General features: G+C 39.9%; 1 protein-coding gene across 4 annotated transcripts in view; it reads left to right on the top strand.

The window, feature by feature from the left end:
• LOC109062622 (glutamate receptor ionotropic, NMDA 2B-like) overlaps positions 1-23,020 on the top strand; it is a 98,821-nt gene that overhangs the window by 5,673 nt on the left and 70,128 nt on the right. For all 4 annotated transcript variants that reach the window (XM_042760687.1, XM_042760703.1, XM_042760711.1 and 1 more), the window contains exon 3: positions 21,207-21,809. In XM_042760687.1, coding sequence (XP_042616621.1) covers positions 21,207-21,809 — 603 coding nt within the window. The remainder of the gene's footprint in view (positions 1-21,206; positions 21,810-23,020) is intronic.

Genomic DNA, 23,020 nt, shown 5'->3' with positions numbered 1-23,020 from the left:
TTACTTATTTTACAAGATTCTTATTTGACCCTTGTTTTGTTTCAAATAATTATTAATTATTAAACATCAATAACAGAAAATAAAAAGATAGTAGATGTAATAAGTGTAATATGCGCAAAACAACTGATAAAATTGAAGATACTTTTATAAATTTATTAAATTCAGAATTAATTAATAAATTAAATTTTATTATATATTTTTCATAGAAGCAGTATCCTAGTAAAAAATTCTTAAATCTAATATAGGAATTTCTAAAATCATTTGGAAAGATCCTAAGTGTTTTGAATGCATGTTATTTTCATAAATATTTATATTGTGTATTTTAATGTTTTATTTGTTATGTAAAGCGCTTTGAGAAGAAACATTTAAAGACGCTATAGAAAATAAAGACTGTTATTATAATTTCCAATATGATTCCAACAAAACTTGTCTTCATAGGAAAATATATTTAACAATACGATAATTCTAATTTCACTTTATTCATTAGGATTTTATTTTATTTATAATTTTTTTTTTTTTGATGTTTGTTTGGTTTCAGATGATCATTATTAAATATAAATAGATAACAGAAAGATTAACAACAGATAAAACTGAGAAACAACTGACTTATAGAGAAAAAGTGCTCTTAACTCAGCTAAAATCAAAGAAATTGAAAGTGTATTTTCATTTTTTTAGTTTTTCGCTTGGGTACAGCAGTATATTGTCAGATAAAACTGTTGTCTGCTGAAGTGAACAAGCGCGTCTCTGTGAAAGTGTTTGTGGCAGCAGGAGAGATAGATTGACATGACATGAAGGTCATTATCCTGCACTGGTCTTTTCACATCGGTTTCAACAGTATTGACTAACAAATCAAGGGGATTTGGTTCCAGTGCGTGTATTTGTACATATGTGTAATGGGCAAATTTAACAGACTTCACCTGTGTAATCTGGTCAAAAGCAATATCTAATGGCACAGGTCAGTTTGGTGAGTGTGCATGTGTCTGTTTTGATGTTTCTTCTCCCCCATGGCGATGATTTACCAGTTTATCAATTTGCACCTGTTGTAATTCACACCATAGGAGTGATTTTGGCTCTCGTCCCTCGTTCACTAAGACAGTTAAAGCTTAGCCTTAATCACAGCGCATGACTTCATTATGGATAGAGTTACAGTGACTTAATGAGCTCTTGTCCAGTCATGCACAGTGTCGTACGTCTCTGAGATGAGTGATGTGCATATTTAATGGTGTAATTTCATTATGTCTTTCATTATGTCACTTTATGACATTCTGCTTCTTCGGAATGGAGGATATAGATGAGAAAGTTGCCAGTAAGCGGATCTGTACTGCAGACAACAGTCAAAATATCATTATACCAAACACTGCAGTTCAATACCATATTTTGCTTTGCTGTTATTTTTTGTGAAGTGTGAAATACTGGATATATCAGATTAGCTGTCACATAAAAAAACGATTGGTCTGCATTTTCTAGCTGTCTGCCTTTACTGCAGGGGTGCTCAATCCTATTTCTGGAGATTTAACATCCTCTAGAGTCTAAAATAAAACTCTAATCAAACATATGATAATGTGCAGTTATGGTCTGTATGCCAAAAGGTCAAGATTTGACTGGTTATTATGGCCCAGATAAACCCTGCTGGTAGATGCCGTAGTCTTAGGGCACAGATTGATTGTAAACGGTTTAGCTCCTTTCCTCTGTAGCTAGAATATGATGTGTTGTTTCCCCACAAAATCTTTCTATTAATGAATATTAATAATCATCATTACATTATCAAGAGCAATAATCAACAATTATGATTTTGTCATGATATTGCAACTTTACTCCCTAATGATACATTTATTTATTTATTTATTGGCTATTAACATGATGCAGTTTTTGTGTAAATACATAAATAAATGTAAATGAGCATAAATTCCATGTCAGGTCCACTTTTGAAGTGTAAAGAAGTTTTTTGTTGATGTTGAAAAAATATTTGTGATTAGTTTAAGTAACTGGGTAAATGCGAGTATTTAACATAAAAACAACACAGATACATTTATTAAGGTAATTGTAAAATTGCCCCTGGAAATCATTTCCAGTTGCCAATATTCCAATTTCTGACCCTGATATGAAATTTTACAATATACTTTTTATAATCTACAATACACATTTATGATGCCTGATCAAACAAAAACATAATAAGTACAAAAATATAAAATTTAGCAATTGTGTAAGTGTAAGCAAGCAGGTTAATCAGCTATAGCAGTATACAAAGCTAGTGCACTGAACTGAGAGCTTTTAAATCACATAAAAACAAAACAAAGAAGAAATGTTTAATTACACAATATTTAGTTATATATATGTAATATGGCTGAAACGATTAGTCAAAATGATCAACAATGACGACAATAAGAAATCGTAAAATATTTTTATTGTCAAATGATCCCTAATGACTAAGATGTCTAATGGCTTCCATTAAGACCTTAATGGTCATAATAACATAGTTAGCTGTAGTGCTTTTTTCGGTTTCTAATGGTAGGACTTCAAATCAGGCACAGGAATCTTTTTGGAGTCCTATGTCGACTCAACAGGCAAAACAAACTATTAAAGTCACTGGAAATTGAATGACTATCTGTAGCCTGAATATTTTAGACTTTTTGAAGTGCTGTTTTTGACTAAGTGACCTGCTCGTAGTTGTGGAATAGCAGTAGTGGGAGTCCACGTGATTTAATGGCCTAGTAAAGAATGTACATCACATCACAGGTCATGCTCGTATCACAATCTACTTCCACCTCCCTTCGTTGTCCATTAGCCAACACTACATGGTGTATTACAAAGCACTGAGGATTGGACGATTGAGTGATTTTGGGATGGGGCTCATTGTTTCATGGTAACCATGTGCTGATATTCATTTGGCCTAAACAAGGAACAGCTTGGTAATTAATTACCCATGACCAATGGGCAGGGTGGGTGAGCCGATGCTCGCGTGTGATTGGTCAAAACAGAAGCAGGCCATCACCAAGCCCTCAGGGGAGGAAGTGATCTCTCACCCAGAAACCTGCTCAGTTGTGTGTTCGTGTCTGTCAGAGTGTGTACGCTCTGATACAGATGTTATGATTGCAGCCATTCATAACATTTACAGTATTTGGCATATATACAGTAGGTAGCACTGCCTTTCCTCTGCATCTGTTAACCAAAAAAACTTTCCACATAGATTTCGAGATTCTGTGTGTTTGTATAGGTGTGTAAAGTTGTGTGTTTGTGGGTTCGGTTTGTGGGCCAATATGGATTTGCATATGTTTAAAGCTGTGTTTTGTGTTTGTGCATGTATGTGTTATATGCTTGTGTGAACGTGTCTGTTCTTTGGTTGTTTTTGTGTGTAATGTGTCTCTGTGTGCATCTGCTAGTGCAGTGTGTTTATACATTATGCAAATCTCAAACTTTGATATTTACACACATTTATCTATTATAATTTATAGCTGCCTTGAAATTTTCAACTGCGTAAATTCATGTCAAGTACATTAGGTGGGGTGGATTGTAACATCATTACAAAACAGAGATCTTGTACAAATATTTTTATCAATCAGATTTACTTGTTTTAAATGGTAATTTTCTATTTAATTTTGATAGGGCTGTGCGATATTGAAGAAAATGCGATATGAGATAACTCATTAAATAATGCAATATTCGATATGCGATACAATGATGCTTAAAGTGTCAGATGAAACAGTTTTACGCAGCTGTTGCTGAGTCAGTTCTGTGACTTCTATAACTATCTTGTGTCATATATATATATATATATATATATATATATATATATATATATATATATATATATATATATATATATATATATATATATATATATATATATATATATGGTTATTTGTATGTATACAGTCGTGGCCAAAAGTTTTGAGAATTACATAAATATTGGAAATTGGAAAAGTTGCTGCTTAAGTTTTTATAACAGCAATTTGTATATACTCCAGAATGTTATGAAGAGTGATCAGATGAATTGCATAGTCCTTCTTTGCCATGAAAATTAACTTAATCCCAAAAAAAACCTTTCCACTGCATTTCATTGCTGTCATTAAAGGACCTGCTGAGATCATTTCAGTAATCATCTTGTTAACTCAGGTGAGAATGTTGACGAGCACAAGGCTGCAGATCATTATGTCAGGCTGATTGGGTTAGAATGGCAGAATTGACATGTAAAAAGGAGGGTGATGCTTGAAATCATTGTTCTTCCATTGTTAACCATGGTGACCTGCAAAGAAACGCGTGCAGCCATCATTGCGTTGCATAAAAATGGCTTCACAGGCAAGGATATTGTGGCTACTAAGATTGCACCTAAATCAACAATTTATAGGTTCATCAAGAACTTCAAGGAAAGAGGTTCAATTCTTGTAAAAAAGGCTTCAGGGCGTCCAAGAAAGTCCAGCAAGTGCCAGGATCGTCTCCTAAAGAGGATTCAGCTGCGGGATCGGCATGCCACCAGTGCAGAGCTTGCTAAGGAATGGCAGCAGGCAGGTGTGAGTGCATCTGCACGCACAGTGAGGTGAAGACTTTTGGAAGAAGGCCTGGTGTCAAGAAGGGCAGCAAAGAAGCCACTTCTCTCCAAAAAAAACATCAGGGACAGATTGATCTTCTGCAGAGAGTATAGTGAATGGACTGCTGAAGACTGGGGCAAAGTCATATTCTCCGATGAAGCCCCTTTCCGATTGTTTGGGGCATCTGGAAAAAGGCTTGTCCGGAGATGAAAAGGTGAGCGCTACCGTCAGTCCTGTGTCATGCCAACAGTAAAGCATCCTGACACCATTCATGTGTGGGGTTGCTTCTCATCCAAGGGAGTGGGCTCATTCACAATTCTGCCCAAAACACACAGCCATGAATAAAGAATGGTACCAAAACACCCTCCAACAGCAACTTCTTCCAACAATCCAACAACAGTTTGGTGAAGAACAATGCATTTTCCAGCACGATGGAGCACCGTGCCATAAGGCAAAAGTGATAACTAAGTGGCTCGGGGACCAGAATGTTGAAATTTTGGGTCCATGGCCTGGAAACTCCCCAGATCTTAATCCCATTGAGAACTTGTGGTCAATCCTCAAGAGGTGGGTGGACAAACAAAAAGCCACTAATTCTGACAAACTCCAAGAAGTTATTATGAAAGAATGGGTTGCTATCAGTCAGGATTTGGCCCAGAAGTTGATTGAGAACATGCCCAGTCGAATTGCAGAGGTCCTGAAAAAGAAGGGCCAACACCGCAAATACTGACTCTTTGCATAAATGTCATGTACTTGTCGATAAAAGCCTTTGAAACGTATGAAGTGCTTGTAATTGTATTTCAGTACATCACAGAAACAACTGAAACAAAGATCTAAAAGCAGTTTATCAGCAAACCTTTTGAAAACTTATATTTATGTAATTCTCAAAACTTTTGGCCACGACTGTATATGTATCAAGAGCTCCTGTAAAACCACAACAAATTCCTTGTGTTTGCGCACATTTAAGTGGTGAATAAAGCTCATTCTGATTCTGATTTTAATATAATTAGCATACATTTCACTTTTTGTGAGAAGAAAGCACACCTACAACAACTTCTGAAAATGAACAGTAGTGTTTTACTCTTGCATTACATAAAAATTTTATTTTAACATTAGTGTAATCACATTAACATGAGTTTAGGAACTGAATAATAAAAAGGAAAAATACAACACTGCTTAGTATTTACTCTATGAATTCAATATGGACTGATTCATATTTAAGCTACAAAAGTTATTTAGGTAAAAGCAGTGAGTGATTTTCTCTTTGTCTTTTGTTCATGGCCTCATATATTGCAAGCCATAGCGATAAGCATATTGCGATATGTACATTTGCGATATTTTGATAATTTCGATATATTGCACAGCCCTAAATTTTGAGCATTTAAATAAAAAAGTGAAAAAAATAATTGAACAAATACACTGAAAAAATGACTTTTTAACAGGTAAGATTTTAAAAATGTTTTGACAAAACTTATGATCATCAAGGCTGCATTTGTTTCCTCAGAAATACAGTAATAACATTTAATTGCATCCTTGCTGAATAAATGTAATAGGTTTTTTCTTTTAATTTTTTTTATTTATTATTAAGCAGGGGAATCTTCCAGTTGTGTCATATAGTATTCATTACCCTTATCACAAATCATGCTATTTTTTCTTCCACAAAATAATTTTTGTTTCTTGAAAAACCTTTATGTTTGTACACAGAGAATTAGTCACCTAAGGTAGTCATGTCTGACATGATTTTACCCCTGTAATGTGTTTAAACAGATCTAATCTATCAAGATATTCACGGTAAGCAAAGTGATTATGCCAAAAATTCTACTTTAATACTGGGAATCTTGATTTTTTTTAGCATCTGTGCCTCAGTTACAATCAGAGTAAACCGCTGCTGGCTGTTGTTTAAGCATCATTATGAGGAGAGAGGACTTCAGGAAAGGTTACAGCTCAGAGGCAGTAGTTCATAAACACTGCTTAATGGAACCACGCTCACACTGCTATGACAGATATACCTTAGAGACCTGAGTGAGTGCGAGGTGTGTATTTGAGAACGTATGCTTGTGAAGAAGCCAAGACAGAAAGACTGGCTAAATGTCTAAGTATGAAAATGAGCTTAGTTAGCGGTAAATATCAAGACGTTTTTCCGTGATTTGCGTGTATGTTGGTGTGTGTGTGTTACATGTACCCCAGAGATTATTTGACATAAAAAGGCAGGCTGCATACCTCCATAGTGTTGCACTGGATACTAGACAAGCCTAATCTCTTAATTTAAGTGTGGTCTGTGTGTGAGTGCATGTGTGCATATGGTTTTTCTGTTACAAACCTCTGTCATCTCTTTATGCTGATTTAAATAACATTTTTTGTGTGTTTCGGAATTGAATCTACAGTCTCGGGTTTATCGGAATTCATTCTCTATAACTGCATCAATGAATGTTAATTCAGTTTCTGGTTGTTATCAAAGCTTTCCCTTCCGCTCTGAAACAGAGCTCGTTTGAGATGGGAGGGAGTCTGTGATGGGCTTTTGTACAAACATTTTGTTGAATACATAATTTATTACTTCGCCGGGAAGAACTGGGATGGAGGACGGCGTAGAAAAACGCCTTATCTGTTGTTTCCCAAAGCAATGAAAGAAACAGAGATGTTATTACAGTGCACAGATGTACACACTTGTTTTTATTCTTTTCACAACCTCTCTCGCCCTCTAAAATGTGCACAATGTCAGGATACCTTTGAATCACCTGTCACACACACATCGTGTAGTCTGTACCCTTCCTTGTGTTAATCAGGTGTAATTGTGTCAGTTTTACTAGTAAGTCTTGTTTGGTTTGGTCTGGATTGCAGTAATCATGTTGGTTTGGGTCTAGTTTTGATCATCGACTGCTTTTGAGATCAATAAGTCTTTTTAAATGGCATTTTAGCTGACACCAACAGACCAGCCCAGGCCTACTGGAAGCTTTCTGACCATTGTAGCCAATCTGGGGCCCTAGGGGAACATTTTCTCGTCTTAAGCCAATTGCCAACCAGGCCTTAGGCCGCGCACAGCTGTCTCACAGAAAATCAAGAGAGAGCAATCTATCGGAGAAGGCAGATGCTTGGATATTATACAGCACCATGGGGAATGTGCATGTAACATTTTTTGTCATCTCTGTCAGTTAAACTTAAGCTTTAGTTGCCATCTAGGAAATGTAGAGCAACTCTGGAGTTCTTGACAACAAACACAAGTATAGAGTGACAACAGGCATAGATAGATGCAGCTTTGGTGTGCATGCATGTATGTCTGGGAGCATTTTCTTTGAAGAAGCAAATTGTTGGCAATACGAATACAAAACAAATGTTCCAACAGATATATGATCTATATGTCAGGGTCAAAGACAAAAAGGGGTTTTTAAGCATCAAAACAATGAAAGTTTAATACAGCTTCCCCCCTCTTTACAAAATACAAAATGATCAGTGAGTGAGCTGAGGGACTACTCAGCTCAGCTTAATTATATTATATTATTATTAGATTGTTTTATTATTATTACTTATCTGAAAGTATATTAATAATGATAGTAAGTCAAAAAACTGTAATAACGAATAATAACTATAATAAATTATATACTACACTATACGGGATATAAAACATTTTTACATTGGTTGTGCCATGGTTTTAAAAATAGTACGGAAATGTAAGCATGTAAAAACATTGCAGTATGTTCTTTATGCCTTTAACTCAGAAACTGTATAAACATCAAAAGAATCTGAACATGAATTTACCCTGGCAACCCTCTATGCACACCTTGGAAATATAATCGCCACTGGCTAACAAATATACTACACAAACAAACACACACACACAATATTTTACACACACACACACACACACACACACACACACACACACACACACACACACACACACACACACACACACACACACACACTGGTGGTGATGCTTAAGATATTGTTGGCCATTCAGGATTTCTTAAAAAAAAGTTATAGTAATAGATAATAGTAATTATTAGGGATGCACGATAAATATCGGCACGATATTAATGCGCATCTCGTCAGTAAAACATACACAAAATATGATTGTGGTTTTGCGCAGCTTGTCAGTGAACAACAGCTCTGTGTAGTAAATGTTGCTCCACGTGAAAGCACGCACGTGTAGAGATTTACCGCTGATTACAGAACCGGCTTTACTGACGAGATGCGCATTAATATCGTGCCGATATTTGTCGTGCATCCCTAGTAATTATTATAAAAAGATAATACTACTACTAGTTCTACTACTGTACTAACAATATACAACACACTTGGATTGATGAGCTGCTGGGTTCATGAATATTATTCACGTTGTCAGCATTCCCTCGAACTGATTTGCTGAAATTAAAAAAGGGACTGTAATAGATGAGCGCCAGCCAATGAGATTGCGTTCGCGTATTAGTTTCACCCACTACTGCTTCTGCTTGTTCTTAAAAGCTGAATAATTCTAAATGAACCCCATTATTTTGACAGGAAAATACAACAAAGAATATCAATTAAACGTAGCATGTAAAACCAGCGTCACACTCAATACCTTCTCGCTCTGTCTCTTTTCATGTGTGAGAAACAGTGCTATCACCAAAGCGACGGCAAGTCATGTGCCTTCACACTAGAGTTTACGGTGCGTCAAATACAAGTATGCTGCGCATCCATTGAGGTGAACTGAAACAGTACAGATTTGTTGCCGTAGAGTAAAAGAAGAGTGTTCGGCGAGTAAAAATATATTAAATTTTAATTAAATTTATGCATTTAGCAGACGCTTTTATCCAAAGCGACTTACAGTGCATTCAGGCTATCAATTTTTACCTATCATGTGTTCCCGGGGAATCGAACCCCCAAACTTGCGCTTGTTAACGCAATGCTCTACCACTTGAGCTACAGGAGCAAATATATCTGTGCTAAACTTGTAATTAGCCTCTCACACACATACTGGCGAGTAAAATCTTAGAATTTAGGCTAGCCATAGACATCATTTAGTCACCCAGAGTAAAATTTAGTCACATATGGGAGTGATTTACTCACAATGTAGAGGGTTGCCTTGACTAAAACCATCAAAACCCAAAGAGGGAACTTCGCTGTTTAATTTCAGAAGTCTGCGACATATAGTTGGTGTGTGTTTTACAGGTGGATCAGCTGTAATTCAGTGTGAGCATTTCAGACGATTCTGTAACATAGCCTACAGTTTGAAAAAAACATTTGTGGAGCTGACATTGAGCCTTTAGCTTCTTAGGAGAAAATGTGTGGGAGGTGTGTGTATTTATTTATTTATTTATTGCAAGAGATGGTGGTATCATGTATGTTCACAATTTGTTTAAAATGCCTTTTTCAGTTGTCTTTGAATAGGTGTTACTATGGACTTTAAGATCACAAAATCTATATAACTGTGTCTGTATATAGCAGTCTCTGTTTTTGTGTGTGTGGAGGAAGGTTCATTTGAATAGTTGCTATGGAAACCAAGTGCTGTTAAAATGAGAGGCAAAGCCAAATAGAGCATCTTAGTCTCTCCTCCCTCTCTCGTTCACCCAGCTGCTGTCCTCCTAGTCTTCTATCTCCCTATCTAGTGCTTATCCTTCCAATCTGCATGCTTCCCTTTGCTTACCTACTTTTAATGAGCTGATGATTAGAAGGCTTTCTCTTTTTTTTGTCACTGCTCTCTTTCTGTCTTTGCTTCATTTGTTCAGTTCCCTAATATTCTCATTTTTGTTTTCTCATTTTTGTTTTGCAGTTCATCTCTATACTTTTCCATTCCCCCTCAACCGATTTCTCTCTCTCTTCCCCTCTCTTTCTTCCTCCCACACTTTGTCCTCCTCCGTCTCTTCTCTCGTCTGCAGCAGAAGAGAGCTAATTCACAATTAGCATGTGTACCTGCAATTAGCACTGACAAACCTCCAATAATTAGGCTTGTAAAAGCAGTCTTCCTTTTTCAAGCATGTTTGCTTTTTTTCTGAGCAATGCCTCTCTTATACTTGACAATCATTTTTCTTAACTACTCTTTACTCAACATGTTCTGCAATTGTAGCACCCGTACAACCACTCTGTGAGTTACTTACGTGAGAATGGGGGTGCTTAGGTTCGGTGTAGTTCAGGTGGATACCACTAAGGTGCACCTAATGAGTTATAAAACCTTTTGAACAATAAAATATTTAGAAATAATGAGACCCAGAGATGTTTTTTTAGTCTAGCAAAAATAGGGTAACGCCCCTTGTTTAATTGAATAAAAGAATTTGGCAAATAGAATATAAAAGCTTTCCCCAAAATTCAATATTTACGAATATACTAAAATAAATAACCAAAAGATTCCCCAAACACTTAAATAATAACCACTTTAAAATTTAGCTTGAAACCCCAATAGTTTCAATCACACTTGTTACACCAGAATAAGTGGTTCAAAAGTCCCCCTCCCTTAGCTCTTTCTTAACAATCGAGAATACACAGAGAACTTTACAATAAACAAAATGCGCCGAGTGTCCTGAAACAAGTCTTAGCAAATGCAGTGGTGGGCCCATTCACACACACATTCACACATGTTCCAATTTACTCACGGTAACATTTTGAACGAAGAAAAAAAAAACGTTGCAGGCCTGTTTTGGTCTTGCAAAACATTGAGTGCGCTGAACGGACATTGAGTGCGCTGAACGGACACTTGCAAAAAAATTGAGAGCGTGGAAAGACTTTGGTCCGGATGATCAGGTGCGGTGCGATTAAACGACAGTTCCGCCCAGCATAAGCCCACCGTGGCTAACTATCTCGGCTACCTCCGTTCACGGCTTCCGCTCCTTCTCTCCCGCTCCGTCAGACGGGTCTCCAGCTTCGTTTCTCACTCAGTCTCGCGGCTCACAAACATCCCGAGTCCGTGGTCCTCTTCTCTGAGCTTTCCGCTCCGTTTAATCGGCTTTGCTCGCACTTTCTAGCGTTCTTTTTTTCTTCTCAACGTGCCAGCGTTCCGCGCTCCACCCCAGTCCAGCACGAAGAGAAAAAAACTTCCAGCACTTTCTCACGTCTCTCCCCAGGTCACGTGTATATAAGTCTCTTTCATACCTGCAGCCAAACACTATTGACTATACAGCATGAATACCCAAATGACCAATAAAAATAGTAACATAAAAACAGTAAAAATAAAATAATAAAAGGCTAACTGCATAAAACCTTTGGAAATATTATTCAGCTAAATAATATAAACTTTAAACTTCAGTTTTAATTACTGTCATGAAATAAAATTACCAAATATTTATTTCCTTTTAATTATGTAAAATGAACTGATATTTCCTTATTTAGAAGTCAGATGTCCCCTATTATTTATTTAAAGTAAATAAACGTTTACTTTTTTAATAGTCATATGACTCGTTTTTGAGAGTAAGAGAGATTAATCATAACCCACCCTGTTCCAATTACACTATATACCCAAGTTTACCACTGGGCTACACCCTCCCGCTTCTAGACAGTTTTGATGCCCTCATCAAAATAAACCTTAGAGGACTCTAATAGTCTTAAAGTCAAGGGTAGAGGCCAGATTAGAACAAGTGAAACACAACGCCATGGGGTGGCACCAGAGAGTTTGACATTGACTGCTTCTGGAGTCTCCGTAGAGTCCACTTCCCACCAACACTCCATGGCTTAGGACTGTCACAGGGGAATCACTGGGCTTGCCAAGTTCATCGTAGCTCAGCTTGACCACTGGACGGGTGACTCTTTTGGGACGCTCAACTTGTTCAATCCCAGCTTGAGTGTCCGGATAGGGGTTGACGGCTGCTCCCTCTTCTAGAACGTTGATTTCTGGATCAGCGTTGAGAGGCAGGTTTGGAAGATCACTGACCACTGGCTCTATCTCAGCCGGGTCTTGAGCTTGTCTCTCAGGCTCGATGACGGTTGGCTTGGATTGCTTTGTGGACAGTTCTGGACATGTAAGCAACTTATCCCAGTCTACCTCAACGGGGCTTTGCGGGTATACTTCGTCGTACTCTAATTCTGAGGACACGTCTTCATCGTGGTTGTTTGTCTGTACCAGTTCTTTTGTCTTTTGCTGAAATGCTCTAGTCACAAGTCTTTGTTGTGGCCCCACTTCCCTTTCGTCAACAGGGATTCTCACAAGATAACCAATGGGTAACAAGTGATTGCGATGAATAGTCTTTTCTGCTCCCATGCCTCTCTCTGGCTTGATCTTGTAGACAGGTAAGTTGGGTAGCTTCTCCATAACAATATATGGTGAGGATCGCCACTTGCATTTCAATTTTTGCTTGCCTGTGACCCCAAAGTTTCTCAGCAGCACCCTGTCACCTTTGTCAAGGACTTGTTCTTTGACGTGCCTGTCGTGTGCTTTTTTGTTTCTTTGGTGGTTCTTGTCTGATGATTCTGTTGCAAGACTGTAGGCTCGTTGGAGATCTTTCTTGAGCTTAACAACATACTGATGCCAGGACTTTGTCTTTTGGTCATCCTCAGTCACGCCAAAGCAGATGTCTACCGGTAAGCGAGCTTCTCTGCCGAACATAAGCAGGTAAGGCGAATAACCAGTTGCATCGTTTTGAGAACAGTTGTAGGCGTGGACCAACTGACTGATCTTTTGACTCCATTTTTGTTTTTGCTTTGGATCCAGTGTGCCAAGCATTGACAAGAGCGTACGGTTGAATCTTTCGGGTTGCGGATCTCCCTGAGGGTGGTAAGGCGTTGTTCTTGACTTACGAATACCCAACATCATCAGAAGGTCTTGGATCAGTTTGCTTTCAAAATCGCGGCCTTGATCCGAATGTATGCGGGCAGGGAGTCCGTAGTGTACAAAGTAGCGCTCACACAGTATCTTAGCAACGGTGGCCGCCTTCTGGTCTTTGGCTGGAAAAGCTTGGGCGTATCGAGTAAAGTGGTCTGTCACTACAAGGATATTGGCGAAACCTTGGGAGTCAGGCTCAAGTGACAGAAAATCTATACAGACAAGGTCTAGAGGGCCTTGGCTGGTGATCTGTTTTAAAGGAGCAGCTCTCTGAGGAAGGGCTTTGCGAGTGATGCATCTGCCGCAATTCTTGATGTACTGCTCAACCTCAACTCCCATTTTGGGCCAATAGAACCGATTTCTGATAAGTTCGATGGTCTTGTCCATGCCCAAGTGACCGGACTCATCATGCAGGGATTTCAGGACCATCGGGACATACTCTCTGGGCAGTACCAGCTGCTTTACCTCAGATCCATTTTTCTCAACCTTTCTGTAGAGCAGATTGTTTTGGATGACCAGCTTGCTTGCTTCTTTGTGCAACAGGACAGAAGTTGGATTGTCGGGGCTGGTGAATGATAGACCACCACGAAGTGACTGTTTGACTGGAGCGATAGTAGAGTCAACATCTTGAGCGGTGACCAGGTCTTTGTGACTGAGCTGACTCAGAGAACCGAGATCCAACCGAACTGGGGAGGCGAAACACTCTGGTATACCATCAGGTGAAACTCCGAGTGACTCAGCAATAGTTATGGGCTCTGTCGGAGTTTCACGGCACTTGATCTGTTTACACAGAGCTTGAACACTTTCAGTCGGTATGGTTTGCCAGACTTCTTCTGTGGTTGGTAGATGGTTGCGTGACAGGGCATCGGCATCGATGTTGCTGCTGCCAGGCCTGTACTGCAGTGTGAAATTGTATGTGGCGAGTGCTGAGAGCCAGCGGTGACCTGTCGCGTTGAGTTTGGCAGTCGTGAGGATATAAGTTAGGGGGTTGTTATCAGTTCTCACGGTAAACTGTGCGCCATACAAGTAGTCATGGAACTTGTCCACCACTGCCCACTTAAGTGCCAAAAACTCGAGCTGGTGCACTGGATAGTTCTTTTCAGAGGCACTCAGCTTGCGGCTTGCGAAAGCAACAGGTCTCAAGCCATCAGGGTACTCTTGGTTGAGGACAGCGCCAAGCCCATGAAAACTGGCATCAATGTGAAGTATGTAAGGCTTGGTGGGGTCGGAGAATGCCAGCACAGGTGCGCTTGTGAGGCAGTGGATGATCATTTGGAATGCCTCTGAACATGACTGGTCCCACCGGTCACCGAAAGGCTCACTGACTTTGTAGTAGGTCTTGTCTGATGAAGAGGTAGGCTTTCGCTTCTTTTGGGTCGGAGGATACCCTTTGCACAGCTCTGTAAGTGGTCGGACGATGATGGAGTAATTTTTTATAAACCTGCGGTAGTAGCCGCAGAACCCCAGGAATGACTGCAGAGAAGGAAGGTCGGTGGGCTGCTTCCACCACGTCACTGCTTCCACTTTGTCTGGGTCTGTGGCAATACCGTGCTCAGAGACGATGTGCCCGACATAGGTGACTTGTGAGCGACAGAACTGGCACTTGTCGAGGGACAACTTAAGTCCAGCTTCTTCGAGACGAGTGATGACTTTGAGGAGTCTTTGCTCATGCTCCCCCAGAGTCTTGCCGAAAACAATGAGGTCATCAAGATAGACTATGACTTCAAGCATGTGCATGTCACCAACTGCCTTCTCCATGAGTCGTTGAAATGTTGCAGGGGCCCCTGTGATCCCCTGCGGCATCCGCTCAAATTGGAAAAATCCCAGAGGACAGATAAAAGCAGTTTTCTCTTTGTCCTCATCAGCCATTGGGATTTGATAGTAGCCACTGCGCAGATCCAGCACTGAAAACCACTTACTGCCGGACAAGCAATCGAGAGCATCGTCAATACGTGGTACAGTGTACTGATCTGGGATAGTTCTCCGGTTCAGGGTGCGGTAGTCGATGCACATACGAAGTTGACCATTCTTTTTACGTGCAAGGACAATCGGTGAAGCATATGGACTTCTCGATTCTTTTATGATCCCAGCCGCCAACAAACCTTGCAGGTGACGCCAAAGATCATCCAAATCAGCAGGGGCAATACGTCGAGATCTCTCTCTGAAGGGAGTGTTATCATTCAAACGGATGTGATGTTCTACCCCTTTAGCCAAACCAACATCCCACTCTTCTATAGAGAACACATGGGAATGTTTGGCAAGCTTTTGACTCAGCCTTTCTTTCCACTCTTTGCTGATGGGTGACTCACTGAAGTCAAACAGAGAAGGATCCATAGCTGGAACGGATTCGGCTTTAGGGTTTGGTACATCTGTCACAACGTCAGCGATGTGAAGGTGAGCGATCACGGTGCCCGTTGGAATGGCAGTTTGCTTTAGAGACTCATTACGCAGGAGCACCAGGAAGTTGTTTGGATCTAGCATCTTGGAAAACAACACAGTTGGCTGGACAAGTACACTTGGAGGAAGAGCAGGTGAGTGGGCTCATTCAATGATGAGTATGCTGTCTCCGATGTCTTGTTTCTCTTTAACTTTGCAGATAGCAACGTATTCAGTGCCAGGAGGGATGCTGAGAGGACCAGGCCCAGACCACTTTACTTCAGCCACAGGCACGTCTTTGTTGCCTTTTATGGACATCCCTACATAAACGGGTAAATGTTTTTTCTCTTGAACTTGGATTTTGACCGAGTTGACATTCTCCAGGTCTTCTTTCTTTTTAGGCTGGGACTTGAAAGACTGAACCCCCCTGACGTTTGTGCCGATCAGGACAGGTATAGTCTCGGAGCAACGTGGATCAGGGCACACCAGGGCCAGAACAGGAACAGACTTGACTTTGTTGGACTTAGGTTTTTGTGGCAGCTCCAACTCAATCTGTATGTAACCTTTATACGGGTAACTGCTCTCTGACTCACTTAGGCCCCATATGGCTAGACCGGTCACCGAGTTTAACTGGATGTGTGACAGGTGTTTGGCATACCAGCTGTCGAAGATGATGGTAACTTGAGATCCACTGTCCATCAGCGCAGTGCAGGGGTTGCCATTGATCCTGACCTGAGCAGTGGAGGGCGGTCCCACGAGTCCCTCGGGCAAACTGTTGGTCTGTACATTTACCGAGCTTCTCTTGACACTTGCATTTGTGGTCTTGGTTCTTGCTTCGTTATCAGATTTGCGGTTCTGCTTGGACTTTCTTTGAGCTTGCAGCAGTTTCTGAATAACTTTATGATAGTTTTCGGGAGAAGCACACTTGTTGGCAAAATGCCCGTCTTCACCGCAGCGATAGCAAAAAAAAATCAATTGGGTCTCTGGCTGTAGAAGGTCTTGGCTGCCAGGATCGTGACTGGGTCTCTTGTGGGCAGGGCTCAGTAGCAGAACTATACTTAGGCTTGACTGACATGACAGAGACTTGCTTTCGGAGTTTGACAACTTCTTTCTTTAAAGCTTGAACGTTCTTGTCTTCTGGGTTCTCTGCCGTCGGAGTGACCGAAAACAGTGTGCTCGTCGAAAGGTGACTTGACATGGCGGTGGGGGCAGAGAGTTCACTTACTTGTGCTCGGAGTTGGTGTATTTCGGCTTTCAAATCTTTTAACTCTATGTCAGAGGTCACAGTAGCACTTTTGGCGTAGACGGCTTTGGGTGGATGGAGTCTGCGACGTGAAACTTCATGCTCCTCCTCCAGGCGTATCTCATTCAGCAGCTCGAGAAAAGTGGGAGGACTGTCTCTGCGGTCTCTTAATCTGAGATTTAGTATCATAATGTCAGACCTGATGGCCCCTTTAATGAGTTGGTCAAGACGTGCTTTGTCTGCCGCCGATGACTGGAGTCCACCCTTTTGGACAACTTTATTTAGGACTCTCTCAAGGCGTCTCAGGAACTCAGAGAGTTTCTCGTTGGAGTGTTGACACAACATTCTGAAGGCAAAGTAAAGTTCTTCACCGCTCTCGGGGTTGCCAAAAGTGGTCTCGAGAATGTCAATGTAGTCCATAGAGGATGCAGATGGGTTGTTGAAATGGACAGCTTGGAGGATTTCGAGTGCAGGACCCTTTACACCTTCCATTATTCTCATTTTCTTTTCTCTTTCAGGGCGATCATATTCTTCAATCATAAGTCTGGCTTGTTCAACCCAGTTTTCCAACTGTTCTTCTCCTGGGGGTGTGGGCATGACCCCTGAGAAAGTGCGCAGTCTTCTGAAAAGATTGTTGTCACCATGTGTGTGCTTACTTGTCATTTGCAGGACATCACCAACTGCTCGAATGATAGCTTCAGGAGTGGATGCTTGAAATGGGGAGAAAAAACTGGAATCTGGCAGTGGCACATTGTGACCATCACCGGCTGCCTGAGCTTGGGGTTCTTCCTCCCGCTCAGAAGGTCCAAAGATTCTCCAGGTCATAGCAAACCCCTCAGGAACAACATCAAGAGGAATGGCCTTTGTATTCACCTTCTCCCTGCACTCACATAGCACGGTTAAACTTTGAGACTGAGGGTCATACATTCTTCCTCTCACCTTGACTCTCCCAAGTGCTTTGACAGTCTGCAGCGTTTCTTCAATGAACCCAACTTCAGTTTCCGGAGGTACATCTTTAACCAACAAGGCTTTCACCGGGTCTATGCCTTCTCCAACACACCAGTTCTTCAACTGAGCCATCCCCACGGGTTGTGCGCGTACAGTGATCACTTGTCAGAACTAAATTTGGTAGGTTTTGGTTGTATTTTAACACAGATAAAGCTTAATCTGTGTTTTCTTGATTTAGGATGCTTAGTAAAACTCTAATCTGGCAGTTTTAGAGTTTTCACAATAGGTAATCTTTAATGTGATTTTACATGTAGGTTAACTACTGTTTTTGTTTCCAAACTAGGCCTACTTTTTAAACAAACTATTTAAATCTCTGGGTCAAACTAAAGTTAGAGCTGCTAAAACTACTTATGAACTAAATGTATCCCAGCGGTGCCTCCATTTTATTTATGTAGCACCCGTACAACCACTCTGTGAGTTACTTACGTGAGAATGGGGGTGCTTGGGTTCGGTGTAGTTCAGGTGGATACCACTAAGGTGCACCTAATGAGTTATAAAACCTTTTGACAATAAAATTATTTAGAAATAATGAGACCCAGAGATGTTTTTTAGTCTAGCAAAAATAGGGTAACGCCCTTGTTTAATTGAATAAAAGAATTTGGCAAATAGAATATAAAAGCTTTCCCCAAAATTCAATATTTACGAATATACTAAAATAAATAACCAAAAGATTCCCCAAACACTTAAATAATAACCACTTTAAAAATTTAGCTTGAAACCCCAATAGTTTCAATCACACTTGTTACACCAGAATAAGTGGTTCAAAAGTCCCCCTCCCTTAGCTCTTTCTTAACAATCGAGAATACACAGAGAACTTTACAATAAACAAAATGCGCCGAGTGTCCTGAAACAAGTCTTAGCAAATGCAGTGGTGGGCCCATTCACACACACATTCACACATGTTCCAGTTTACTCACGGTAACATTTTGAACGAAGAAAAAAACGTTGCAGGCCTGTTTTGGTCTTGCAAAACATTGAGTGCGCTGAACGGACATTGAGTGCGCTGAACGGACACTTGCAAAAAATTGAGAGCGTGGAAAGACTTTGGTCCGGATGATCAGGTGCGGTGCGATTAAACGACAGTTCCGCCCAGCATACGCCCACCGTGGCTAACTATCTCGGCTACCTCCGTTCACGGCTTCCGCTCCTTCTCTCCCGCTCCGTCAGACGGGTCTCCAGCTTCGTTTCTCACTCAGTCTCGCGGCTCACAAACATCCCGAGTCCGTGGTCCCTCTTCTCTGAGCTTTCCGCTCCGTTTAATCGGCTTTGCTCGCACTTTCTAGCGTTCTTTTTTCTTCTCAACGTGCCAGCGTTCCGCGCTCCACCCCAGTCCAGCACGAAGAGAAAAAAACTTCCAGCACTTTCTCACGTCTCTCCCCAGGTCACGTGTATATACGTCTCTTTCATACCTGCAGCCAAACACTATTGACTATACAGCATGAATACCCAAATGACCAATAAAAATAGTAACATAAAAACAGTAAAAATAAAATAATAAAAGGCTAACTGCATACAACCTTTGGACATATTATTCAGCTAAATAATATAAACTTTAAACTTCAGTTTTAATTACTGTCATGAAATAAAATTACCAAATATTTATTTCCTTTTAATTATGTAAAATGAACTGATATTTCCTTATTTAGAAGTCAGATGTCCCCTATTATTTATTTAAAGTAAATAAACGTTTACTTTTTTAATAGTCATATGACTCGTTTTTGAGAGTAAGAGAGATTAATCATAACCCACCCTGTTCCAATTACACTATATACCCAAGTTTACCACTGGGCTACACTTTCATTATTTTTTTCTGTGCCTGTTCTTTAAAGACCCCTTGAAATGAGTTTTGTGGCTGTTGGCTGGCATGTCGTTCAGTTTTTTTACCCTGTAAAAAAAAGTCTGCTACTGGTATAATGTATATATACTGTAATAATATGTTTCTACTGTCACTTTTGATCAATTTAATGCTTCTTTGCTGAGCCCAAACGTTAGAAAGGTGGTGTATGTTCATGTTTCAATGGAAAATATATCTTCATGAAACTGCATGGATCAGGTGGTTTTGTGTTATGTGTCAGGTGGGTAATGTTTAAAAAATGCTGTCATTAACAAACAGATGCAAACATTTTAGCTAATAACTAACTTGTTCCAATACTCTGCTAATGAAAATAGCTCTAAATAACAAGTGTTTTCTCAAAGTCTTCACAGAAAGATAATTGGCAAATGTCAGTCACTGTGTGTGTATTTGTGTCTGTATGTGTGTGAGAGAGAGTGAATATGTTGTTTGCCGATAAATCAACTTGTATCTTACTCGTCTAATTGCATTTGGTATTCAGTGTATGCACACCACTCTCTCTTTCTCTCTCTGTAGTTGCTCTCTCTTGCTCATTGTGTTTCACAATCAAAGTCTTTTGAACTCTTTGAGCTCATTTTTGAAGTGCATATATCCCCAAAAGGGTCAGAAAACAGCATTAAACCAGTATAAACAACTGATCATGTCAGTGACCAGTCCCCAGGAGAGAGAAAACCCAGAATGCATTGTGATGCATTCCCCACCACTGAAAAAAGGGCCAAATTGTCATCAGAAGGTCATCAGAAGGTAGCTAAATTTGACCAAACCTCCATTAGGATGTCATCCATGATCATGGCCAAGGTATGACAGATGCAATTGCTACCTGGGTATTTAAGGACATTTTAGGTACAAAGGTTGTTAAGATGAAAACAAATTATGCTCTGCTATAAGAAATATTGGACAGATAAAACACAACACATTTATTTTTTAGTGGATAAAGAAAACCCAGAATGTATTGTCAATGACAGGTCTCCAGCATTAAAAAAGTGTGCAATAGTTTGAGGACCAAATTGTCATTAGACAAAACATCCATTTGGGATCTCTAGGGATGTCATTTAAGGGTACACATTACAAACTATATTTTAATGAATCTAAAAATGCTAAAAAAAAGTTTACAGTTTGTTTTGGGTTTCATCCTACTAATTTTAATTAGCTTTATATATAAATATTAGAAGTGTTTTGTATGTCCTTAGTTAGATAAATGTGTGTGTGTGTGTGTGTGTGTGTGAGATGGCTGCAAATGACCTCATTTCCCAAGACTGCCTATATTTCTGTGATTTCTGTCCAACATATGTCAATAATGAAGAGGAAAAACCCTTTAAATGAGGACACATGCTCTTTTTAAAACCACAGGTCTCTCGTCTGTTTGAGTTGCATCCTGCAACTTTCACCAGTCAGATTCAAGTTCAAATCATGTAGATATTGTGAATTCAGCCCCCAAACTGAAGTTCTCTCCCTCTCTCTCCTCTCTTTCTCTGTCTGCAGGGACTGTATCTTCACTCCTCCGCCATGCTTGTCAGCCTCCACCTCTCCTCTTCCCCTTTCTCCGACTGTCGCGTCCTGTCTTTCGTCTCCCTGGTTTCTTCCTCCAAACTGCCCCTCTCCCTCTCGCTCCTTCTCCTCTCTCTCTTCTTCTTCCCCACCTGCGAGTCTCGCCGTGGAGGCGGGATCGGGACGCCCATCGGAGGCATGAGCCAATCGATAATCAGCCCTCCTCATTATCCTCCACCAGGAGTCAGTCCAGTGGGTCCTCCTTTGCCACCAAAGTTTGCTCAAGGCCTTAGCATTGCAGTGATCCTTGTAGGAAACTCCAGTGAGGTGTCTCTCTCTGAAGGTCTGGAGAAAGAGGACTTCCTCCACGTGCCTCTCCCTCCGAAAGTCGAACTGGTCACGATGAACGAAACCGACCCCAAGAGTATCATAAACCGCATCTGTGCTCTGATGTCACGGAACTGGATCCAGGGTGTGGTGTTTGGGGACGATACTGATCAGGAGGCCATTGCCCAGATATTGGACTTCATCTCGGCTCAGACGCACATCCCCATCCTGGGCATCCGTGGAGGCTCTTCCATGATCATGGCAGCCAAGGTATGACAAACCTAACTGCTACCTAGACATTTTAAGACTTTTGAATTACAAAGGTTAAGTTGAGGACAAATTATGCCCTCCTACAAGAAATATTGGCCAGATTCTACACATGCTGTGTTTTATAATCTGGCAAAAGTTTCCTTAAGGAGAGCATAATTTTTTAGTAAATTTACTTTACACTTTACAATGAGGTTCCACTAGTTAACTACATTAGTTAACATTAACTATGAACAATAACTCTACAGCTTTTTTTTAATCTTAAACTTTTACTAATATTTAAAGTCAATTCTATCTGTTAGCATAAGGGGTCAGATCTACTAAGGAGGGCTAACTAGCATGAGAACTTTATACCATTAAAGCAGGGAGTGGGAAATTCTGCAGGTGATCTGCTGACAAGAACACAGATGCAGTCAATGCATTTCCATAATGCATAATGACCAATCCAGTCTACCAAGAACAGTGCAAATTAGTGTAACAGATAATCAGGTGTGGGTAATCTACTAACAACACAGACACAGAATGGGTTAAGACATGCTTTTTTGGGCAGTAAATAATGGCACACATATCAGTAAAATGACTAACGCAAACTTTAGTAACTCATTTGCATGATTCATTTAAATACTGTCCTCACATAAATTTTGCGTCTGAACGGGAAACTCCTACAAATGCATATGCAATAAAGTCAGCTGCAAAAATGACTGTTTGCACCTTTTCATTGAGTGTCTTTAGTAAATCCTGACAGGATTTTTTTTTACACTGAAGGAAGGTTTGTGCTGGTGCTAGCTGTTAGTAAATCTGGTCTGAGGTGAAATAACATGAAGAAAGATGAATAACTTCTATACATATATATTGCTCCTTGTTAGTTCTTGTTATCTAATTTATTAACATCCTTATTGTAAAGTGTTAATATTTATTCATATATATTTTATAAATATATTGTATTCATAGTATATATATTTAACAAAATATTGGTTTGGGGTCATAATATAGATTTATTTATTAACAAAATATTGGTTTAGGGTCAGTCTTTTTTTTTGACAGAAATTAATACATTAATTCAGCAAGAATGCTTTTTGATCAAACGTGATAGTAAAAAGCATGCAAATGACATATTCTATATCAAATTAATGCTGTTCTTTTGAACTTTCTATTAATCAAAGAGTCCTGAATTTTTTTTTTATATGGTTTCTGAAATGATGAAACGATAGACT

The sequence above is a fragment of the Cyprinus carpio genome, chromosome A1 (genome assembly GCF_018340385.1).
Source record: "Cyprinus carpio isolate SPL01 chromosome A1, ASM1834038v1, whole genome shotgun sequence".
Taxonomy (NCBI): Eukaryota; Metazoa; Chordata; class Actinopteri; order Cypriniformes; family Cyprinidae; genus Cyprinus; species Cyprinus carpio.
The sequence above is the reverse complement of the archived record's forward strand: the minus strand, read 5'-3'. Positions and strand labels throughout refer to the sequence as shown.